Source organism: Aegilops tauschii, chromosome 5 (genome assembly GCF_002575655.3).
Source record: "Aegilops tauschii subsp. strangulata cultivar AL8/78 chromosome 5, Aet v6.0, whole genome shotgun sequence".
NCBI classification, from domain to species: Eukaryota; Viridiplantae; Streptophyta; class Magnoliopsida; order Poales; family Poaceae; genus Aegilops; species Aegilops tauschii.
The window spans coordinates 452,716,659-452,736,622 of record NC_053039.3 but is presented as its reverse complement, the minus strand read 5'-3'; the positions used below and the strand labels follow the sequence as shown (position 1 = coordinate 452,736,622).

Genomic DNA, 19,964 nt, shown 5'->3' with positions numbered 1-19,964 from the left:
CAGACACACCATCATCACCAACTCCCATTTTTATAGGAGTAGAGATAAAGCCTAGCGCAAGCAATGGCAGCGTCCTGTAGACTGGGTTTGACACAACAGGCAGCGCACGACCTCAAACGTGATGGTTTCAGTCTGGTCTGTTTCTGGGATCGGTGAAAGTCACTTTGAGAGAGATCGGTCCAGACTCCAGAGGTAGTGTTAGCACACCTGCCACCACGGACCCACAAGTCGGCCGGCGAGGGAAGCACCGGGGGCTCATATACGGCGCGTTCAGCCTTGAGCGCCAGCAAATGTACCGGGCGCACACCCGTCATTGCTGGTGGGCCGGCCCATGTAGACGCAAGCGCTCTCGACCGATTGACCGATTCAAACTCGTCGCTCGACGCACCTTGAATTTCATCCATGGACCTGTCACGTTCAGCACCCCGACTCTCACGCTGGCCAACGACTCAGCCTCGTCCTGTCCGACGCCGACGGCCGCGTGCTCTGGACCACGCCCGGCGCGGGCAGATCGTCCTCGCAGGCCGCGACGGCAACCTGCTCATCCAGCTGCCGGACGGCACGGTGGTGTGGCAGAGCTTCGACCACCCGACGGACACGTTCCTGCCGAGGATGGAGGTGCGGCTGAGCCACACGGGCAAGGCTGGCTGGCTCGTCCCCTGGAGGTCTCCACGCGACCCGGCGCCGGGGCGCTTCTCCTACGGCCTGGACCCCAGCACGTCGCTGCAGCTGCTCATGTGGAACGGCACGCGCCCCTACTGGTGCAATCCCGTCTGGACGGGGCACGCCGTCTCCAGCAGCTACATCAGCGCCGGCACGGTCAACACGGCGGTCGTGGCCACCGAGGAGGAGATCGCCATCACCTTCACGCCCACGCGGTACGTGCTGACCAGCTCCGGCAGCCTCCAGCTTCTCAGCTGGAACGGCACCACGTCTGCCTGGGACACGCTCCAGTCGTGGCCGTCGAGCGGGTGCAGCAGCTATGGGCACTGCAGCGCGTACGGGTACTGCGACGTCACGGCGGCGCCGGCGGCGTGCAGGTGCCTCGATGGGTTCGGCCGGCGAGTGCGGCGGAGTGGAGCGCCGGCAGGTTCGAGCAGGGGTGCCGGCGGAAGCAGGAGCGGGAGGGTTTTGTGTCGATGCCGAGCATGACGGTGCCGGACAAGTTCATGCTCGACGCAGGCAACCGGAGCGCGGAGGAGTGCGCGGCGAGGTGCGCAGCCAGCTGCTCGTGTGTGGCCTACGCATACGCGGGTGAACTGGGCCGGTGCCTGGTGTGGGCAGGGGAGCTCGTGGACGCACAGATGATCGGCGCGCCCGGCGAGACGCTCTACCTCCGCGTGCCGGTTGCTGCTGCTTCCACAGGTACAGCGGACACATATGCATTTTTTCCACCGAACTTTCTCAAAATTCTGTTGAATCTTTACCGAATTCAGACCACAAAATGTGTTTTTTCATCAAATTTTTGCCCTGTATTTGAACGTGCAGGTAGAAATGCAGTGAAGATAGCAGTGCCGGTGTTGGCAGCTGCCCTGCTGCTCTCATGCATTTTCTTCGTATGGTTTCGTAGATTCAGAGGTATAGTCATATGGTCTTCCCTTCTCTAAGCATCCATGCTCGGACATGGAGTTTCTGATCTCAAGCTCATATGCTCCTGGGTGGGTGAACAGCAAAATCCAATTTTTTTTGAAAAAGATTCAAAATATTCAGAATTTGTTTTGTGCGATAAACATTGTTGAGTGTTTCATCTGGATGCCAATATTTGTGATGGAATGATATTCGTGGAGGTCCAGGCAAAAAACAAAAACAAAATAGATGATTGAAAAAGACTATTTTCAAAGCATTTTGGAGTATGGATTTTTTTTTTCTAATTTCTTCTACTATTTTTCCGGTTCTTATTGTTCACTAGGGGGCATGTGGGCTCAGGATCATAACATCACTTTTGGTCATACTCGATCATTATTATCAATTTCACAGACAAGAGAAGAAATTTCACCGAGAGCCAAAATAAGTTGGTGCCTGGGACCGGGACCACGAACACATCGAGCGAAAATCAGAGAAGTAGATCACACCGGAGACCATGAGTTCCCGTGCATACAGTTTGCCAACATCATCACTGCCACAGGCAACTTCTCCAAGACATTCATGATTGGCCGTGGAGGCTTTGGCAATGTCTATAAGGTATACACGTAGTTTTAAATAGCGGGATATTTTAAATATCGTCAGTCTTCCAAATTAACTATAGCAACGGAATAGCGGGGCTATAGTCGGAAATGCCTTTCAGATCTCCGGCTCCATGGAGCCTGAATTTATAAACATAATATAAATACATTATTCAGGTTTCAGAAAAATCTTAAAAAAAACACATGTACATAGAACTGTATCAGACATTTCTATAAATTTTCACGATCAAATATGTTTTAATGTCAGCTACACAAAAAAGACAAAATCATGTATATCTAACACATTTACTAATCATCGTAAAAATTCATGATTGTTTTGTATAGCCTAGACCAAAATCTGTTTCACTATGAAAATTTACATGAACGTAGTATATAAATATCTATGTACATGTCTATTTTTTGTCAGTTTTTCTTCAAAATTAAAAATAATATCATTTTCGATTTTCTTTTTGAAACCAACCTTCATGGAGCGTTCGACAAAGGGTGGATTTTATTGGCTGCATCAAGAGGATACAAACCCAAAGAGCATACATAACCTTTGCATAACTAAGATGCACGTAACCAACACCAACAGACACACACACGAGGACACACCAGCAAATAGCAAAGTCATATAAGACCAGAGCTATATGTATGCGAGAGAAAAAAATCGATCGGATCCACGATCGGCAAAGTACATCAATGACTATATCCGGTTATTTAAAACTTTGGATATGCCTGAAATCTCCTGCACAATATTCAGTCGCCAAACTAAAGCAATTCATGATCTCGGTCACTCCAGTTTTTTTCTTTTTACCATTGGGAAGGGGACGTTGGAAGGCGGTCATGTGGTTGCTGTGAAGAGACTGAGCAAGGATTCAGGGCAGGGAGGAAATCTGTGCTGGACTGGCCGACGAGGCTGGGGATCATCAAGGTTGGTAGCGAGGGGGCTGCTCTACCTCCACCAGGACTCGAGGCTGACGGTGATACACAGGGACCTCAAGGCCAGCAACGTCCTTTTAGACGCCGAGATGCGGCCCAAGATCGCCGACTTCGGCATGGCCAAGATCTTCGGCGACAACCAGGTCAAAGCCAACAGCAAGCGCGTCGTTGGAACATAGTGAGTATCTTGAACACTTGAATACATTTACAGGGCGGGAAAGAGTTTTTTTTTACTTAGGTTGGTAGTAGCATTTGACAAAAAAACATGTGACACCTCTTCTAACTAAAAAAATTATGTGTTGACAAGCGGCTACATTGCCCCCGAGTACTCGACGGAGGGTGTCTTCTCAGTTAAGTCCGACGTGTACAGCTTCGGCGTGCTGCTGCTGGAGATCGTGAGCGGCGTTAGGATAAGCGCAACCAAGGGCATCATGGAGTTCCCTAGCTTGATAGTCTATGTAAGCACCTGCATTTTCACTGGTACTGCCAAACCAAACCGTTGAAGTTTCTAAGTATCTAAACACTCTTCTATTTTTTTACAGAGGGAGTACTCCATGTTGTGATCGTATCTGTATTCATAATAGCAAGAAAAAAACAATTCCTGATGGTTGGTTTGGTTGTTTCATGTAGGCATGGCACCTGTGGAGGGAAGGGAAGGCAGTCAAGCTGGTGGATCCATCCATGGCAGAGAGCTGTTCGCAGGATGAGGCATTGCTCTGCATCCACGTCGGCCTCCTGTGCGTGGAGGACGACCCGAGCAGGAGGCCCCTCATGTCGTCCGTTGTGTCCATCTTGGAGAACGGAAGCGCGTCGGTGGTGGCATCGGCGTCTCTCCCGGCGCCGAACCAGCCAGGGTACGTCGGAATGATGGAAGAGAAGATCCAGAGAACCGATCTCGAGAACAGCAGGAACACCATTGCCATGACCGTTCTGCAAGGCCGGTAGCACAGTAGTAACTGCAACTTTCTTCTTCATCAGAAGGAAGTTGCACTAGTCCTAGCGTTTCATTTTACGTTTTTTTACTGTAGGAAACCCCAGATTTGTAGAGTATTTGTTACATATACAAATGGAATTGTATTTACAGGATTGTTGAGTTGATCAGTGTTGAAAACTTGAAATGGATGGAATGAATGTCTTGATGAATTTGAATGCTTTAGCTGCTTGGACTTTCAGAGAAACATTCATAGAACTTCTGCATTTGACATTCAGAGGTTCAGAGAAACCAAGGAGTTAAGCAGAAGAACAGAGATGCCTTGATTAATCTGAGAAAATAGCCAGATATTACACAAACACCATCTTGTAGTGTACACACACCAACTCCTCATCTCGAATCGCCCTCACATGCAACATCTATCAGTCCGGACTACTCAATCTCAGAACGGGAAGAAGCAGAGATCGACGACGACACACATGCAGCAGCATCCATCAGCCATGAAGTTGTCGGCCTAGAGGTTGAGCTGACTGCGCTCACTTGCCGGGGACGAAGTTGGTGGCGAAGGCCCAGGCGTTGTTGTTGACGGGGTCGGCGAGGTGGTCGGCGAGGTTCTCGAGGGGGCCCTTGCCGGTGACGATGGCCTGGACGAAGAAGCCGAACATGGAGAACATGGCGAGGCGGCCGTTCTTGATCTCCTTCACCTTGAGCTCCGCGAAGGCCTCGGGGTCCTCGGCGAGGCCCAGGGGGTCGAAGCTGCCGCCGGGGTAGAGCGGGTCCACGATCTCGCCCAGCGGGCCGCCGGCCACGCGGTAGCCCTCCACGGCGCCCATCAGCACCACCTGGCAGGCCCAGATGGCAAGGATGCTCTGCGCATGCACCAGGCTGGGGTTGCCGAGGTAGTCGAGGCCGCCCTCGCTGAAGATCTGGGAGCCGGCCTTGAACCACACGGCCTCGCCGAACTTGACGCCGTTGCGGGCGAGCAGCTCCGGGAAGACGCAGCCGAGCGCGCCGAGCATGGCCCAACGGCAGTGGATCACCTCCAGCTCCCGGTTCTTGGCGAAGGTCTCGGGGTCGGCCGACAGGCCCGCGGTGTCCCAGCCGTAGTCGCCGGGGAACTCGCCGGTGAGGTAGCTCGGCGGGTCGCCGGAGAGCGGGCCGAGGTAGAGCACGCGGTCGGAGCCGTACCACGGGCTGCTGGACGCCGCCACCTTGGGCTTGCCCGCCGTCTTGCGCATGGTGATGCGGCCCTCCCCGAAGGGCGCCGCCCTGGAGGCCTTCACAGGTGTGCCCGCCATCGCCGGGGAGGAGAGCGCCATGGTCGCGGCCGCCATCGCGCGCTGCGTACTCGCTAGCTTTGCTTCGGGCGAGCTGAGGCTGACAGTAGGACTGTAGGAGGCGCTGGTGGTCGTTGGAGCTGTGGAGTGAAGCCGGAGCGCGCGGCGTTTAAGTAGGAGGAGGGCGCGATCGGGTCCTTATCCCGGGGAATCTTATGCCGAGTCGCCATTGGCGCGCGGGGCGCGAGGCGGGCGGATGGGGTGGCTGAGGTGGCCGCGCGCTGGCCACGGGAGTGGCGAAGCTCGGGATTTTTGCAGGATTCCGGTGGATTTCGCGCGGTGGAGATGAGCCGCGAGGGCGACGGGGTGGGTCGTGGCCGCAGCCCACATGGCCGCGTGTGGGGCGGCTCGCCGATGTGGCCGCGCGCTGGCCAGGCGATCTCCTTCTCGCCGCGCCGGGCGAGCGGGGACGGAGAGTGGTGATTTTGGCCGTTGCGCGCGGTGCGTTCTGAGGCTGCTGATGCCCTGCTGCTGGCCGGAGGACCCCGCCGGGAGATCGATATTTGCCGTTGGCTGCTTCTGCCGGCGACGTGGCCGACATCACCTCGTGTCACGAGGTGCACAATCGTAACCGCAATAAACTGATTTCTTGCATCTTACATATCTCTTGTTCACACAAATACATGGTAAAATTAACATATCTGGGCTGGGTAATGTGGCCAATTGCTACTGGTGGTATCTAGTGCTCCAGAGTAGTAGGATACACTGGAATAACCGAAAGATGATTAAATATGACATGTTGGTATTGTGGACAAGTCTGAAGTTTCACTTTCACCATCATAGCTTACGCACATCCGTGGGTCTAGATTGATCCTTGATGGCACTTATACACAGCAAAAGTGATTTGACTACATGTGAATATAGCTATTGGACATGATGAGGGGGTGCTCCTCTGAGGCGCTATTGTGCGCACTAATCATGTTGCCATAGTTGTTTACGCCGCAACTCTATTGATAGCAACAAAAAATAGCAGGTCCAAGAAAACCTTTGCCATGGCTCTTTTAAATCACATTCATACACCTCTTATTACGAGACAGAATAAATTATTCACTGCCAAACCAGAAAGTGCCATTCATGCATATCGAATATTCATAACTAAAATAGCACCTCACATTAAGATCAGTCAAACTGCTATGAACCTAAAAACTCATGTGGTACTACTTCAGTCCTACTATAGACTACAACCCCGTCAGTGAACTATGGGAAGAAGAAAAAACCGAGCTACAGCCAATCATCTTCAAAACATGAAGAAACCGGGTCATGAAACTGAAAAATGGGGCAACAGAACCCTCACCTCATAATGGACCTTGTGTTTCTTGTCTCTCATGCGGGTTCTGCTGAATAAGATTGTACAACCAATCAGCAGGAAATCAATCTTAGTTGCACACAGAAAAAACATTTTTTGGTGGAAGAACCTTGTATGGTGACTATTGTTCTATTTAAGAAATAGTATATTTGTAAGAAAGGGAAACATCTTTCTCCAAACAAAAAGGAAAAGGTAAAATATGATCAACACTGCAACAAAATATTATCTCGCATCACATGAAACAAATAAAGAAGACAACAAAACTGATTTCGCAGAGAGTCATGTTTTAAGAAGAAAAGTACATATTAAGGCTTTAAGTTATGCGTACAAAATATGGTAGAAAAGCAGAGTTTTCGTGTAAACGTTCACTTTTGTCTCTTTAGAAAGTTTCAACACTGGAGCTCTCTTGTTATACCCCTCATCAAAAAGTAGTACAAATACACCTACATAATGAATAGCTATATTAAATCTCACAGAAAAGGTGCTTCGGCAGTATAGATGTTTAGAAAAGCACATACTACTTTGTCTTCTATTTATTCTTAACATAGAGGACAATGCAGAGCATATAAGCAAACAAATAAGCACAAAGTTGCTCCATTTTCCATGTAAAATAAACTTCATCATCCATGTTGTAAAGGTGTAAACCTTTAAAAAATCTAACGAAATCCAATGAGTGGGTGCGTAGAAACTGATTTGTATAATCATTAGAAGTATGCAAGAAATTAAAATGCTGGAAATATGGATATTCTCATATAGAGTTGTGAATTGGCCACAGATAGTAACTGGAAATGATATATGACATTTCAGAAAAGACACCAATGAACATATATATTTGAAGAATTAGCAACTAAGACTAGAAATGTAGCACCTTTAACACAAAGGTAGGTTGGCAGTTAAGAGTATCATGACTTGTTTCCATTATTGCAAGGCATAAATCTGAGCGAAAATTAAAACCAATAAGAATCAATGTAGCTCCTTAATTTCCATTGCTTTTATTCTTATATATAGCTAGGGCCTAACTTGAGATTTCGCACCAGGGTCCAAATTTCATGGGTACGGCCCTGTATAACATTAGATACATCGATTCAAAATTATTCATACCTAACACAATTATCATGTCCGATCCTACCAAATCTCTCATAATAATGCAAGATACAAAATATAGCAACACAGTATACAAAACATAGTACTTTGAAAATGTGTAGTAAATTACAAACTTGGATAGTAAACAATTATTTTAAAAATTACTACATTTTGTACACCGTTTACTAGATTTTGTATATGGCAGGAGTGTAGAATAAGTTATTCTTCACCATTGCCTAGATTTTGTATATATAAGAAGCTACCTGACCAGGAGTTATCACACATGTATGCACTAATGGATTGAGTCTTCGAATGTACATTGTTCACACATTCCAGAACCTATCACACTATGAGCTGGTCGCATGTGACCTGATGGCATGATACGCCAAAGCTCTTCGCACCTATGACTTATGTATTCAATTGGTTTGTTGAGCTATATAAGCTAATTGCATCCGTGGTGACTAAGTATTGCCCCCAATGTGTATGCATGTCAAGTGAGACAAGCTAAGATTACTTTTTCCCTTTCAAATGCTTTGGAGCACATAGTTCTTCACTTATAGATGTATTGTAATTATGATTCTTTCTCTGTTTAACATGACACGAACATGTGAGTTCTAGTTAATCTTTTTTGCTACTACAGCTTAGTATTAGCAAGGATTTGACTTCCTTCCAATGATGTGGAGGTGAACCTCTCATTCGTCTTCAATGCTCTCCGAACCGTGTGGGAAGGTTCTACATCGGTTCTTCCTCCCACGAATCATACTGTTTCCGATGGGGCCATAGTATTTTTTACTTCGTTCTCCTCGACACCGCATCCTGATCGTCATTTTGTTGCCGCTATTCGGAACGCTGTGGTTGAAAGACGAGAAAATTCCTTATATAACACCGTTTTAAATGTTGGTTCCCTATTTTAACAATGCATAAAAATTTCTTCCTTATCTTTTCCCTTGCTAACACATCCGTCGGTTCTATTAGGAGAAACCATTAAAGTCTGCATTGACCGATGTCAGTTTTTTCTAGTTGGACAAAATTGCCCCTGTCCATAATAAGCAGGAGAACAAAGAAAAACAAAGCCCAAACCGGCCTCAATATCTCTCCCGAGTCCTGACCCCGTGACTTGTGCTCCTTTCCCCTTTCTGTCCAACCTAGCGCGGCGGCGGCGAACCCTAGCGGCAGCGGCGGCTTAGGGCTATGGATGGGGGCGTTTCTGCGGATGGAGACAACGCCAGGGAAGACAACCAGGGCGCAGCGGACGGGTCAGGCCTTGGCGCCGCTGTGGATCCAGCACTGGTGGCCAATGGCGATGGCGGGGCTGCGTCTGAGGAGGTGTCGGTTGAGGGTGCGGCTAAGGGTGCCGACGGGATAGCTTCCGCAGTTGGCGGTGGCTCGACTGTAGCGGGCATGGGTCAAGGCGCAGCAGTGGCTGGGGACTCTACCGCCGGCGTGGCTAAAGACTCCGGCCAGGGCACTGTTAGGCCGGTCTCGGCAAGTGCTTCAGATCAGGGCACGACTCGTTTGTCCTCGGCTACATGGCCGTGTCCAGATAGGTAAGTGTCATTCATAGGAGTTCAAGTGAATGTAATTGCTCTGTTTGTATTTTCCTCATTTGAATGCAATGTTAGTAGCAATACATTTCATCCAGTAGCAATTATCATGGATAGGTTTGTGCTAGTTTGTGTAGCTGTGTAATTGAGGCTAAAGCTTGCAATACTCATGCATAGGTTTGATGCAAAATTGTCTTCTTAATTCACAGGATGGATCCAAATTCAAGTTATTTGCTTATAATTAAATTGTTTGGCAATCCAAAAAAAGCTCGGAAGGACATACGATGTTTTTATTTTGAGAAGGTCGTCAATTGTGACTTCACAAATTATAAGGATTTGGTTGAATCAATTGTAAAGCAGTACCCGCCGCGTTATATGGAAGTTGCACATGTGCAGTATTATGATGGTGATCTTAAAACCTGTCCAGAAGTAAAATCTGACCAAGATTTGATGCTTATGTTTGAAAAACACTCGGAGACAAAGGTGCTGCATATGATCATTGCATATTCTGATCCCTCTGAACCATATGAGCCTATCACCGAGTGGCATAGTGATAGCGAACCTGACAACAATATAGAACATGAGGATGATACTACAAACAAGAGAAATGCGAAAGGGGGAAAAAGGTGAACTTTCCTGATTCTGAATTTTAATATCACATATTATGCATAGTTAATGTTGTTGTTTGCTGCCATACATGCATCAAATATTATCCATATGTACTGCTGGCATACATGCACTGCAATTTGACAACCATATTGTTATTTTAAGGGCTACAAGGAAGATGGAGCTTACTAAAAAGGATCAAAATGGTCCTAAGGTGCCTTTTGACAGCCCTGCAATGGGCACTAGAAGCAAAAAGTCTTACCTAGCCAGCCCTGCAATGAGCACAAGAAGCAAAAGAAGGCTCGGTTCGTGAACTTTATCTAATTTATGTCACTTAAAGTCACTTTTGTTGCTGCTCATGTCATGTTGTGTGGACTTGGACTCGTGTATGTGAACCTAAAGTCACTTTTGTTACTGCTCGTGTCATGTTGTGTGGACTTGGACTTGTGTATGTGAACCTAAAGTCACTTTTGTGCTACTCATGTCATGCATATATTATGGACTTGGACTATGTATGTGAACCTAGATATGATTTGAAACACTTTTGGGCTGCTAATATGATGTATGTGCGGACTTGAACTCATATATGTGAACATGGATTTGTTGTAAGTCATATATGTGTACTTGGATGTGAGTCTGGATGTTTGTGTTTCATGCCATTGGCAAATTTGAAAATTGTGTGTTGAATTATGTATATCTGAATTGTGTCGAGAGGATAGGGCATCAAATTATAGGGGAGGTTCTGCCCAATTTTTGAATTAAATTTTGAAATAATTGTGTGTGGAGATATGAATTTTCTGCATGTTTACAGGGGAGGTTCTGCCCAATTTTGCAATTAACAACTGGAAAAAGTTATTGCTTCTCATGTGAATGATTTTGGTCACAAGTTGTATCAGGGGTAAAATCATCTTTTCATGTGTCATTTAAAACTGTTAGTACTCAAAATAGATGGAAGTGTCACAACGGGAACAAATTTTAGCATTGTTGTTAGATAAGGAAGAAAAAGTTTTCCGGTGTCAAATATGGCAAAAGAATTAAGCCAATGTTAAATAAGGAATTCTCTCTATTTAAAGATCCCAAGCCGCCGACATCAAGGAGCATAGCTCCGTACAAATGTTTTACTCTTTCTTTCTTGTGTTTCATACACGAGTTTGTCTTAATTTACGTTGAAAGCATGAGAGTTTCGAACCTCCTCTCGATGAGATAAGAGATGGTTGGCATTCGCAAAAAAAATTAAGAGATGGTTGGAGAAGACAAGTGATTACGTTCCAACAACCCAAAAAGGCGGTGTCGGAGCGAGCAACCACCCCCCGCTTTCCCTCTTCAAGAAAGAATTTTTCACGTAATTATATGATTTCGGTTAATTTGATCAACATGCTAGTAATAATAAAGCTTTCAACCAATGTTTTCGAACTTTCAACTAACATATAAGTAGTTCCAACAAATCTTTGTCAACGTTCAAGGAAACTTAAGGTTGACTTCCAACGGATCTTAGAAAACTTTTAGGTTATTAGATATTCGGATCATTATTTGCGGAAATTGGAAGAGGGAGAGGATACAGTGCCCGAAGAGATAAATGAGGTAATAAGGAAAATGGTCGTTAATGGTGTGCAAAAAAGATGGCACATGTCGGGCACATGCTAGTTAGAATCAACCCTCGGCTTCGGTTACCCCCATCAGTCATCCCAACCCTAGGCTACCCCCATCAATCACCCCCCCGGTCATCCTTCATAGAGTGTGTTCACATATCTTAGTTTGAACTTTAGGAGTAATAGGTGAACACTACGTGCCAGACGACAACCTAAATTTCGGACGGTCGCCGTGCACCCCATGATACACACGATTCAGCTGCTACGCTCCGCACGTGGCCTCTTCTTCTTGCTCCAGTAGCATATTCCTGTAGCGCCTCGTCACCCCCCACCACTACAAGAAATATGTCAACTTGTGACCCTCACTATTGGCCACTAAAAGGTCATAGTTTTTCATTTGCGACCTTTTTGTGACCAAAAACAGAAGGTCAAAAGCTGGCAGTCGTAAACTGAAATTAGCAACTTTCTCTGTGAGAAGGTCGTAGACGTTTACAACCAAAACAAAAGGTCGTTGAACCCATGACCTTTTGTTTTGGTCACTGGCTGTCTGCCCAGGCCACGTCGGATCCGACGTGTCAATCTGGCGTGGCAAAATTGCGACCAATTGAAAAGGTCACTAACAAGATTCAGCCCGGTCCGATTCGGTGTTTTACATGGGCCGAGCCCATTAATGCAGCCTATTTGTGTTTTTTTTCATCAATTTTTTGTTGGTTTCATGGGCCTGGCCCATTTTATTTTCTAGGACGTAGCCTTCTATAATTCATTTCTTTTTTGGGCCTCGGCCCTTTTACAATCCAGTCCATTTTGGGCCTCCACAACATGCATTTAGAAGCTTGACATCAAAAGGGCAGATGGCTATTCCAGCTTACATCTTAGCATGTACGTATGTATCCAAACCATTTCATTTCTTTCAACACAAAGGATTCTTTCAACAGCCACAACAGTAGACAGTAGATACATTCAACAGAGACTGAATTAACATAGAAATGAAGCAACAAATGGCAGACCGAGTACAGGAACTACAGCTACATGGGACTACAGCTACCATTTCTATTTCTACACGCTTGCAAGAGAGGGAGGGACTACAAAGGAGCTAAACTAACAGCGGCCAAGCTAAACTAACAGCGATCATCCATCATTAATCAGTGACAGTAGCAATGAGTGGCAGCGGCGACGTTCGAGAGACACCCTCCCCCTGCTGCTGCTTGGTGAGCCTGCTACTGCTTGGTTTGCTGCATCACTAGCCGCCCTGCACACAGCAAGAATTTTAGCTTTACATAAGGTTTACAGGAACAGGACCCTGATACATGAGATTGACATTCACAAGCTATTTGCATTTATATTTAGAACCGCGTCACACCATTTACAATACTAGTTATGTATTGACATACTTATCTAAAAGAACATATATAGAAACATATGAATTTTATTTCTGAATACCATTACAGAAGTACTACAAAAAGAAGAGCTCATTACACAAGAATCCAGGAAGAACCCATCAATTCTGCGCCGGAGCGAGAGATGTGCAGGCAGATCAAATAGTAGATTCGAGCAAGAAGGATGTACTACCTGAAATGGGAAATGAGGAGGCCGATCCGACGAGTCCCACCCAAGCTGTGGAAGGAGGAGCGGCAGCGGCTGCAGAAGGACTCGACGGACCAGACGCCGTCGTGGACCTGGTAAATATGGTGATACAGCAAAACCATGATTATCTTCTAATGTGAAACCCAGGAATTAAAGTGATGACATTAGTATATGACATGAGTTGATAACAAATGTTAGAACAACCACCAAATTACAAAAGTACACACCCACCATTCTGATAAAATAGCCATTAACAGAGCCAACAAATGTGTATATTAGCTTTACTAGAAATCAGTCAGTAGATTAAGGAACTACTCCCTCCGTTCAGAATTATTTGTCGCAGAAATGAATGTATCTAGACGTATTTTAGTTCTAGATACATCCATTTCCGAGACAAGTAATTCCGAACGGAGGGAGTATAGAAGAACCACTATAGGTTTGCATCACTCAGGGGCAGTGCAAGCCTGATCGGCTATACTTTAGCCTTGTCTGGTTGGTACTTGGTATATCTAATACCAGCACTTTCCAAGGAGCATAAATTTAATACTAGCAAGTACAAACAAAGGAACATTGTATGGTTTACTGCCCTTGGTATAACTTGAGTAAACCCATAATCGTAAGCACAGTCAAGTCGAGACATGCACTTCAGCAATCAAGGACTCTTACCACAAAGAGCAGCAGCATGGGCGGTCAGCAGAGCAAAACTTGTCAAGATTAGTCAATAGATTCTGCACAAGTGAAATCAACAGCATGAGACAACATATTAAGCCATAATCTTAAAATCCAAATTTCACATGAACTAACGGGAAGGACAACCACATGGCAACAACAATTTGAAAAGGGAATCAAGTACTGCTGAAATATAATACCAACTTAGAAAGCATCAGAAATAAGCAACATGATAAGTGGTAGTTCTAAAGTATAGAAAGATGTCACAACAGACACCAGCTAAAGTATAGAAAGCATCAGAAATAGTAGTATGCATTTGGACAGAAAGCAACTTATCAAGAAATATTTTTCAATGAATGAACTCGTCAAAGAGGACATGCACAACAGACACCAGCTACAGATCCCACGCGATATCTACTAGCATAGTTAACCAGAACAATTACAAACAACAGAGGAAACCATGAATGTGTAAATGTGTAAACCACGACATGTAGGTTCCATCAGGCCATGATCAAGTACTCCAAACCATTGCATGATTTGCAAAATAAAATACTAGATGAATGTCACTAACAGGAGGACTAGGTGATTAATGGAACAAGACATGGCAGTGTATGTCTGAAGACAGGTGCTTCTTGCCGATGTTCTTCGCATAACTATAGGCTGACCGTCAAGTTAGCATTACAGAAAGCGAAAAGGAAAGTGGAAAAGACATGGCAGCCTATAGTTATGCTGAGAACATAGACAAGCAGCACCCGTCTTCAGATATTGTTGGCTTGCAGCCGCAGGTATCCTTGCTTCAAGTCAGGTCTAGGAACTCTTTGTGTGCAGATCAAGGCAGAATAGCAGCCTCGGTCGTCCAGCCGCACTTCGCTGCAGGAAAACAAACAAATGGTTGAATCATCTTGGTAGGAACATAGTAAAAAAACTGCTAAATGGACACTAGGAGCAAAATGAATATTTTACAATCCAGTTTAGTGGAGTCCTTAAACAAGCAATGACATTTTATCAATGTTGAACAAGCAACTCCAGTATAAATTTGAACAAGCAACTCCAGTATAAATTTGAACAAGCAATGGTATTTGTCAATGCTGGAGATACAGTCAAACTGTAATCACAAAGAATGATTGAGTGCATTGGAGATACAGTCAAACTGTAATCACAAAGAATGATTGAGTCCATGGCCAGTCTGCTTCTGGTAATGTACTGCGCTGCACATTTCAGTTTACTTCAGCATGCAATATTTAAGAAGTTCCGCCGATTTAGTAGGAAGCGGGTCAAATTTGAACTGTAGCTACCTCGTAGTTTGCTCTTTATTTTTTCCAAAAATCATTTCTAGGTACATAAGTATCTATTTAATTAGAGAAACACCAAAAAATTCCAAGATTCAACCACTAGCAAGGAACGGTTATTCCCGCCATTTTGACCGCATTTTGAAACGGGCATAAAAAATTCAAAAAAAATCAAAAAAATTGGGAAACCTTCGCATTGTGTCATTATATGTGGCCAAGTTACCAGGAAAAATAACAAACTTGTAATACTGCAATTATTTTTAAAAAATGTTCTGAGAAACGAGCTATCACGTGTGGAGATCAATGGCTTTCAAGCCAAATGATCAATCTTATGGCCACATTCATGGCATAGTTTGTTCAAATGATCTCATATTGTGCACAAGGGCGCATATTGGAATGGCAAACAATGTTCCCTAAGGAAGTTTTCATTTTCTTTGGACGAAAAAACCATTTTCCATTTTTTGAGTGCCCAAAAGGAGGTCTTTTGTGAAGGACCTCCCAAATAATTGTTGCAAAATTGGACCAAATCAATTTTCTAAAACACTAGGACATATTTAATGCACAATTGATCAAATGGTTGCGTGTAAAAAGTTTTGATCCACCTCTGGTGAAAAAGACAAATTTCCGCCGATTCAGGTGGAAGCGGGTCAAATTTGAACTGCGGCTGCCTCATAGTTTGCTATTTATTTTTTCCAAAAATCATTTATAGGTACATAAGTATCTATTTAATTAGAGAAACATCAAAAGTTTTCCAAGATTCAACCACTAGCTACGAATGGCCATTCCCGCCGTTTTGACCGCATTTTGAAACGGGCATAAAAAATTCAAATAATTGGGAAACCTTCGCATTGTGTCATTATATGTGGCCAAGTTCCCAGGAAAAATAACAAACTTGTAATAGGGCGATTATTTTAAAAAAGTGTTCTCAGAAACGAGCTATCACGTGTGGATCAATGGCTTTCAAGCCAAATGATCAATCTTATGGCCACATTCATGGCATAGTTAGTTCAAATGATCTCATATTGTGCACAAGAGTGCATATTGGAATGGCAAACAATGTTGCCTAAGGAAGTTTTCATTTTCTTTGGACGAGAAAACCATTTTCCATTTTTCGAGTGCCTAAAATGAGGTTTTTTTGTGAAGGACCTCACAAATAATTGTTGCAAAATTGGACCAAATCAATTTTCTAAAATACTAGGACATATTTAATGCACAATTGACAAAATGGTTGGGTGTAAAAAGTTTTGATCCACCTCTCATGAAAAAGACAAATTTACGCCGATTCAGTTGGAAGCGGGTCAAATTTGAACTGCGGCTGCCTCATAGTTTGCTATTTATTTTTTCCAAAAATCATTTCTAGTTACATAAGTACCTATTTAACCATAAATACATGGTTTGGTGGCGATACGTCGAGGTTTGGGTGGTGGCCGAGGGCCCCAACTCTAGAGCGCGTAAACTCGCATGCCCGCCGCGTGGTCACCGCATGACCGCGGCGTTTCCATGTGTTCTGGGCGGCCTAGGCATGTCTAGTGGGTTGGGCACTCCCCAGGTAGGTGCTAGGAAGAAAATTACAACATAAGATTCTCATGAGGAGACCGATCGATGCTCAAACATGAATTAGCAGCCAAGTGTTTGATTAGCGGTACGGGAAATGTACATGGCTAATGGGCGTGAGTTTTGGCTGAGGATGATCAGTTACTAAGAAGACCGTCTTCACAAATTTTTAGCTCAAAAGGAGGAGCCTAGGTGGTACTTGCTTTGCAAAGTACCACACTGGACATAAATACGAATGTTGAAGCTGGGCTCAAAATAATGAATGGATTGAGCTGGCATTTGGTGGAGGATGGTTATTTGGGCATAGGAAAGCACTGTAGAAAATGGATACTATTTGGACATGCCAAAGTGGTCCTTCACAAAGTGTTGTTCTGAATAGAATAGGAAAATGAATATTATTGAATTATTTTTGAACTAGGCAAGGAAGGTTTTTTACATATTTGACGGAGATATGACCAAAAGAATTTATGAGATATTTTTGGGAATTTTAGGAATGACAGAAATATAGGTTGCTTCACAACCTGGGGCAAAAAATGCCACATGAACATGACACATAGGCAAAACTGATGAGGTGGCGCCTAGTCATAGCAACCCACCACAATTTACAAGGTTATGACCATCTATATTGGTCGTGATCAGCTAAAAATAAGGCAGCGGACCAGTGCTATCTGCTTTATGACCATTTCGTGTAAGGAAATTACGACCTTTCTGACCAAAATGGTCGTTATAGTTTAGGGTTTGGAGCCCCCCGAACAGCTTTTGACCAATTGGTCTGAAATGGTCATAGATCCATGACCAATTCTTCCAGGGTCACTGACAGAAGGTCACTAGTTGACATATTTCTTGTAGTGCACCTCACCCCCACAGCCTCCCATTTGCAGCTCTGTGGTGCCGCTCATTGGCTCGTTGACGCAGTTCGCCAGCTCGACGGTTATAGCACTGGTGCCCCTAATGGTTCCGCCCTTTATGCAGCAAACATGTTGCCGGTTCCAGCCAATCATCCCACAAGTCACAACATGCCGCCAGTTGCTGCTCCGTCTTAGCCAGTTGCAGCAACGGCGGGTATCGATTCTAGTGTGGGGGCGTCGCGGTTGCAGCAACCCTGACGGGTTGTGTTCACCACTGGAAGCTTCGGCCGTTCCCCGTAGCACAGCTGCAGCTTCCCGGTGCCGTCGCGCGAGGAAGGTTGGGCCGGTCGACCATTGTAGTTTGTTGCAGAATCGTTGTGTTTATTTTGGTACTATTCCACAGGAGTATAGTACAAACAAAGGTAAAATCAATCAAATATCAGCATAATTCATCAAGATTCCTAAGGAAATGCGAAAGCCCGTTCAAACAAATTCACCAACCTTCTAATTTTTTTTCGAGAATCCATTCACCAACCTTCTAAATCACTATCACGGAAAGGCCACGCGGAGATCACGAGAATTTGGGCCAGGGGCAAGGGGAACACACGGCCCTGCCCACGATGCCGCTCCTCGTCCGAGGGGTGCGCGGCCAGTACCTCCTCACTGCCGTCGTTGATGCGGTACACGCACATCTCCGTCTGCCGGAACAAGCCGTTGCCATAATAGACGCAGTTCCCTTCCAAGTCGGGGACATTTCCGACGTCGACGGAGATGGACTGGACACCGAGGACGAGAGCGCGGTTCCCGATGGTCCTGGCCGGCTCCAGAGAGTTCGTCCCGAGGTTCACTCTGAAGACCTAAATGCTGCGGCCGGTGGCGGTCGTCGACGATGCGCGTACCAGCAACAGCTCGTCCCCGGCGCTGTCGACGAGGAACGTGTAAGTATTCGCCAGCCGGTCGCCGGCGACGAGGACGGTGATCTCGGGCGTCGTGTCAGGCCCAGTGTACTCCACAACCGCGACCGATCCAGCACGGTCCGCGGCGTACACGCGGCCTTGGAACACCACCACGGAGGTGAAGCTGTCGAGGGTTGGCGCGGTCGTGAACACCGGCGGGGACGACGGGTTGACACCGGGGACGGTGGGCTCGAAACACGCGCCGTGGCTTGGGCTGGAGAAGATGGTGAGCACCATCGGCGAGGAGCCGGCCACGGCCAAGCCAATGTCCCGGGGCTGCACGTCGACGGTCGCGTGGAACCGGACTACGGAGCTGGTGATGGGGTTGAGGATGCAGAGCCTGGTCTCGCTGTTGCTCGCGAGCAGCATGAGCAGGCCGTCGGCGGCGGCGACGTAGAAGCAGTAGTAGAGCGCGGGGATGTCCCTCCGTAGGAAGCGCCCGGTCTTCACGTTGAGGAAGAGGCGGGAGCCGGCGTTGCGGTCGAGCTCGTCGAGCATGACCCAGCGATGGGGGCGGAAGCGGGGGTCCAGCCCGCCCGGAGGCTCGTGTAGTAGTCGACGTCGCTGGTGGCGAGGAAGAGGTCGGCGACGTGGCTGACGAGCTCCGTGGGGAGGGCTGACCAGTCTGCCGCCCGCGCCATGATCACCGTGCGTAGGCGCCGGTGTGCTGTTTACATTTTACAGTACGTGGCGGCGGAAGTGCGTGGAGTACCTCAACGGGCGCCTGCCTTTTGGTATGCTAGTCTGGCCTGACACGCGCGCCCACCGCTTTGGAAGCGAAGTAGTTTAACTCGTTTAAGTGCGCCAAGTCCCAAAGCAGGTCCGGGCACCCCGGCGGCGTAGAAGACACAGGGTCAGGGTGCTGCGTGTCATCAATAGGAGCACCCTTCGGGATTCCTTTCGCCACGCCCGGCACTCTTTCCCTCCAGGGAAAAAAATTATATGAGACCAGGTCTCATATTTAGCAGGTGAGACCCGCCCTGATGGATGACACGTGGCATTCGTAAATCACAAAGCATCTAATCTCTCTTCCTCTGATGATTCAAATGGGGGGTGGGGTAGATGCTTTGTGATTTGTGAATGCCACGTGTCATCCATCAGGGCGGGTCTCACCTGCTAACCCGTAAGACCTGGTCTCATAGAATCCCGTGCACGGGACCTCCCATGCCTTCATGCCGTAGAATCCCGTGCCTTCATCTACCGTAGAATACACCAGCCATCCAGTCAGATACTCATAGAATGGGTTCTGAGATGTATCAGCTTTAGGTCTGAGAGAGAACATGAAATTGACTGCGTGGAAACATGATTCTCTCTCCACCCATAGAAAAGCTAGTACTCATTTTTATTGTGAGATTAATTCATTTGTATCTTACGAAATAAAATTTTATTTTTAAATCTTTTTACATATTTGAATTTTTGATGTCGAGACCTTTGAAACAAGATCAAATTTGAATATGTTTTAAGCAGTTCTAAAATTCATGAAACATATTTCACTCATTTCTAACAAACATATTTCACTCATTTCAAAACGATGATTTCACTCATTTGGAAACACTTTCACTTA

At 46.1% G+C, this 19,964-nt stretch overlaps 2 protein-coding genes and 1 pseudogene across 2 annotated transcripts; 2 read left to right on the top strand and 1 right to left on the bottom strand.

Annotated features, from left to right (window-relative positions):
* Positions 1 to 597: 597 nt before the first annotated feature.
* On the top strand, positions 598 to 5,456 carry LOC109754837 (G-type lectin S-receptor-like serine/threonine-protein kinase B120; annotated as a pseudogene).
* On the bottom strand, positions 4,335 to 5,369 carry LOC109754765 (chlorophyll a-b binding protein 2, chloroplastic). Its single transcript, XM_020313669.3, has one exon. The coding sequence runs from the start codon at positions 5,367 to 5,369 to the stop codon at positions 4,572 to 4,574; it is 798 nt and encodes a 265-aa protein (XP_020169258.1). The 3' UTR covers positions 4,335 to 4,571.
* A 3,404-nt stretch (positions 5,457 to 8,860) lies between the features above and the next one.
* Positions 8,861 to 10,422, top strand: LOC109754865 (uncharacterized). Its single transcript, XM_020313757.4, has 3 exons — positions 8,861 to 9,308; positions 9,515 to 9,931; positions 10,077 to 10,422. Exons 1-3 carry the CDS (start codon positions 8,953 to 8,955, stop codon positions 10,222 to 10,224), a joined length of 921 nt encoding a protein of 306 aa, XP_020169346.1. The 5' UTR covers positions 8,861 to 8,952; the 3' UTR covers positions 10,225 to 10,422.
* The last annotated feature ends 9,542 nt before the right edge of the window (positions 10,423 to 19,964 follow it).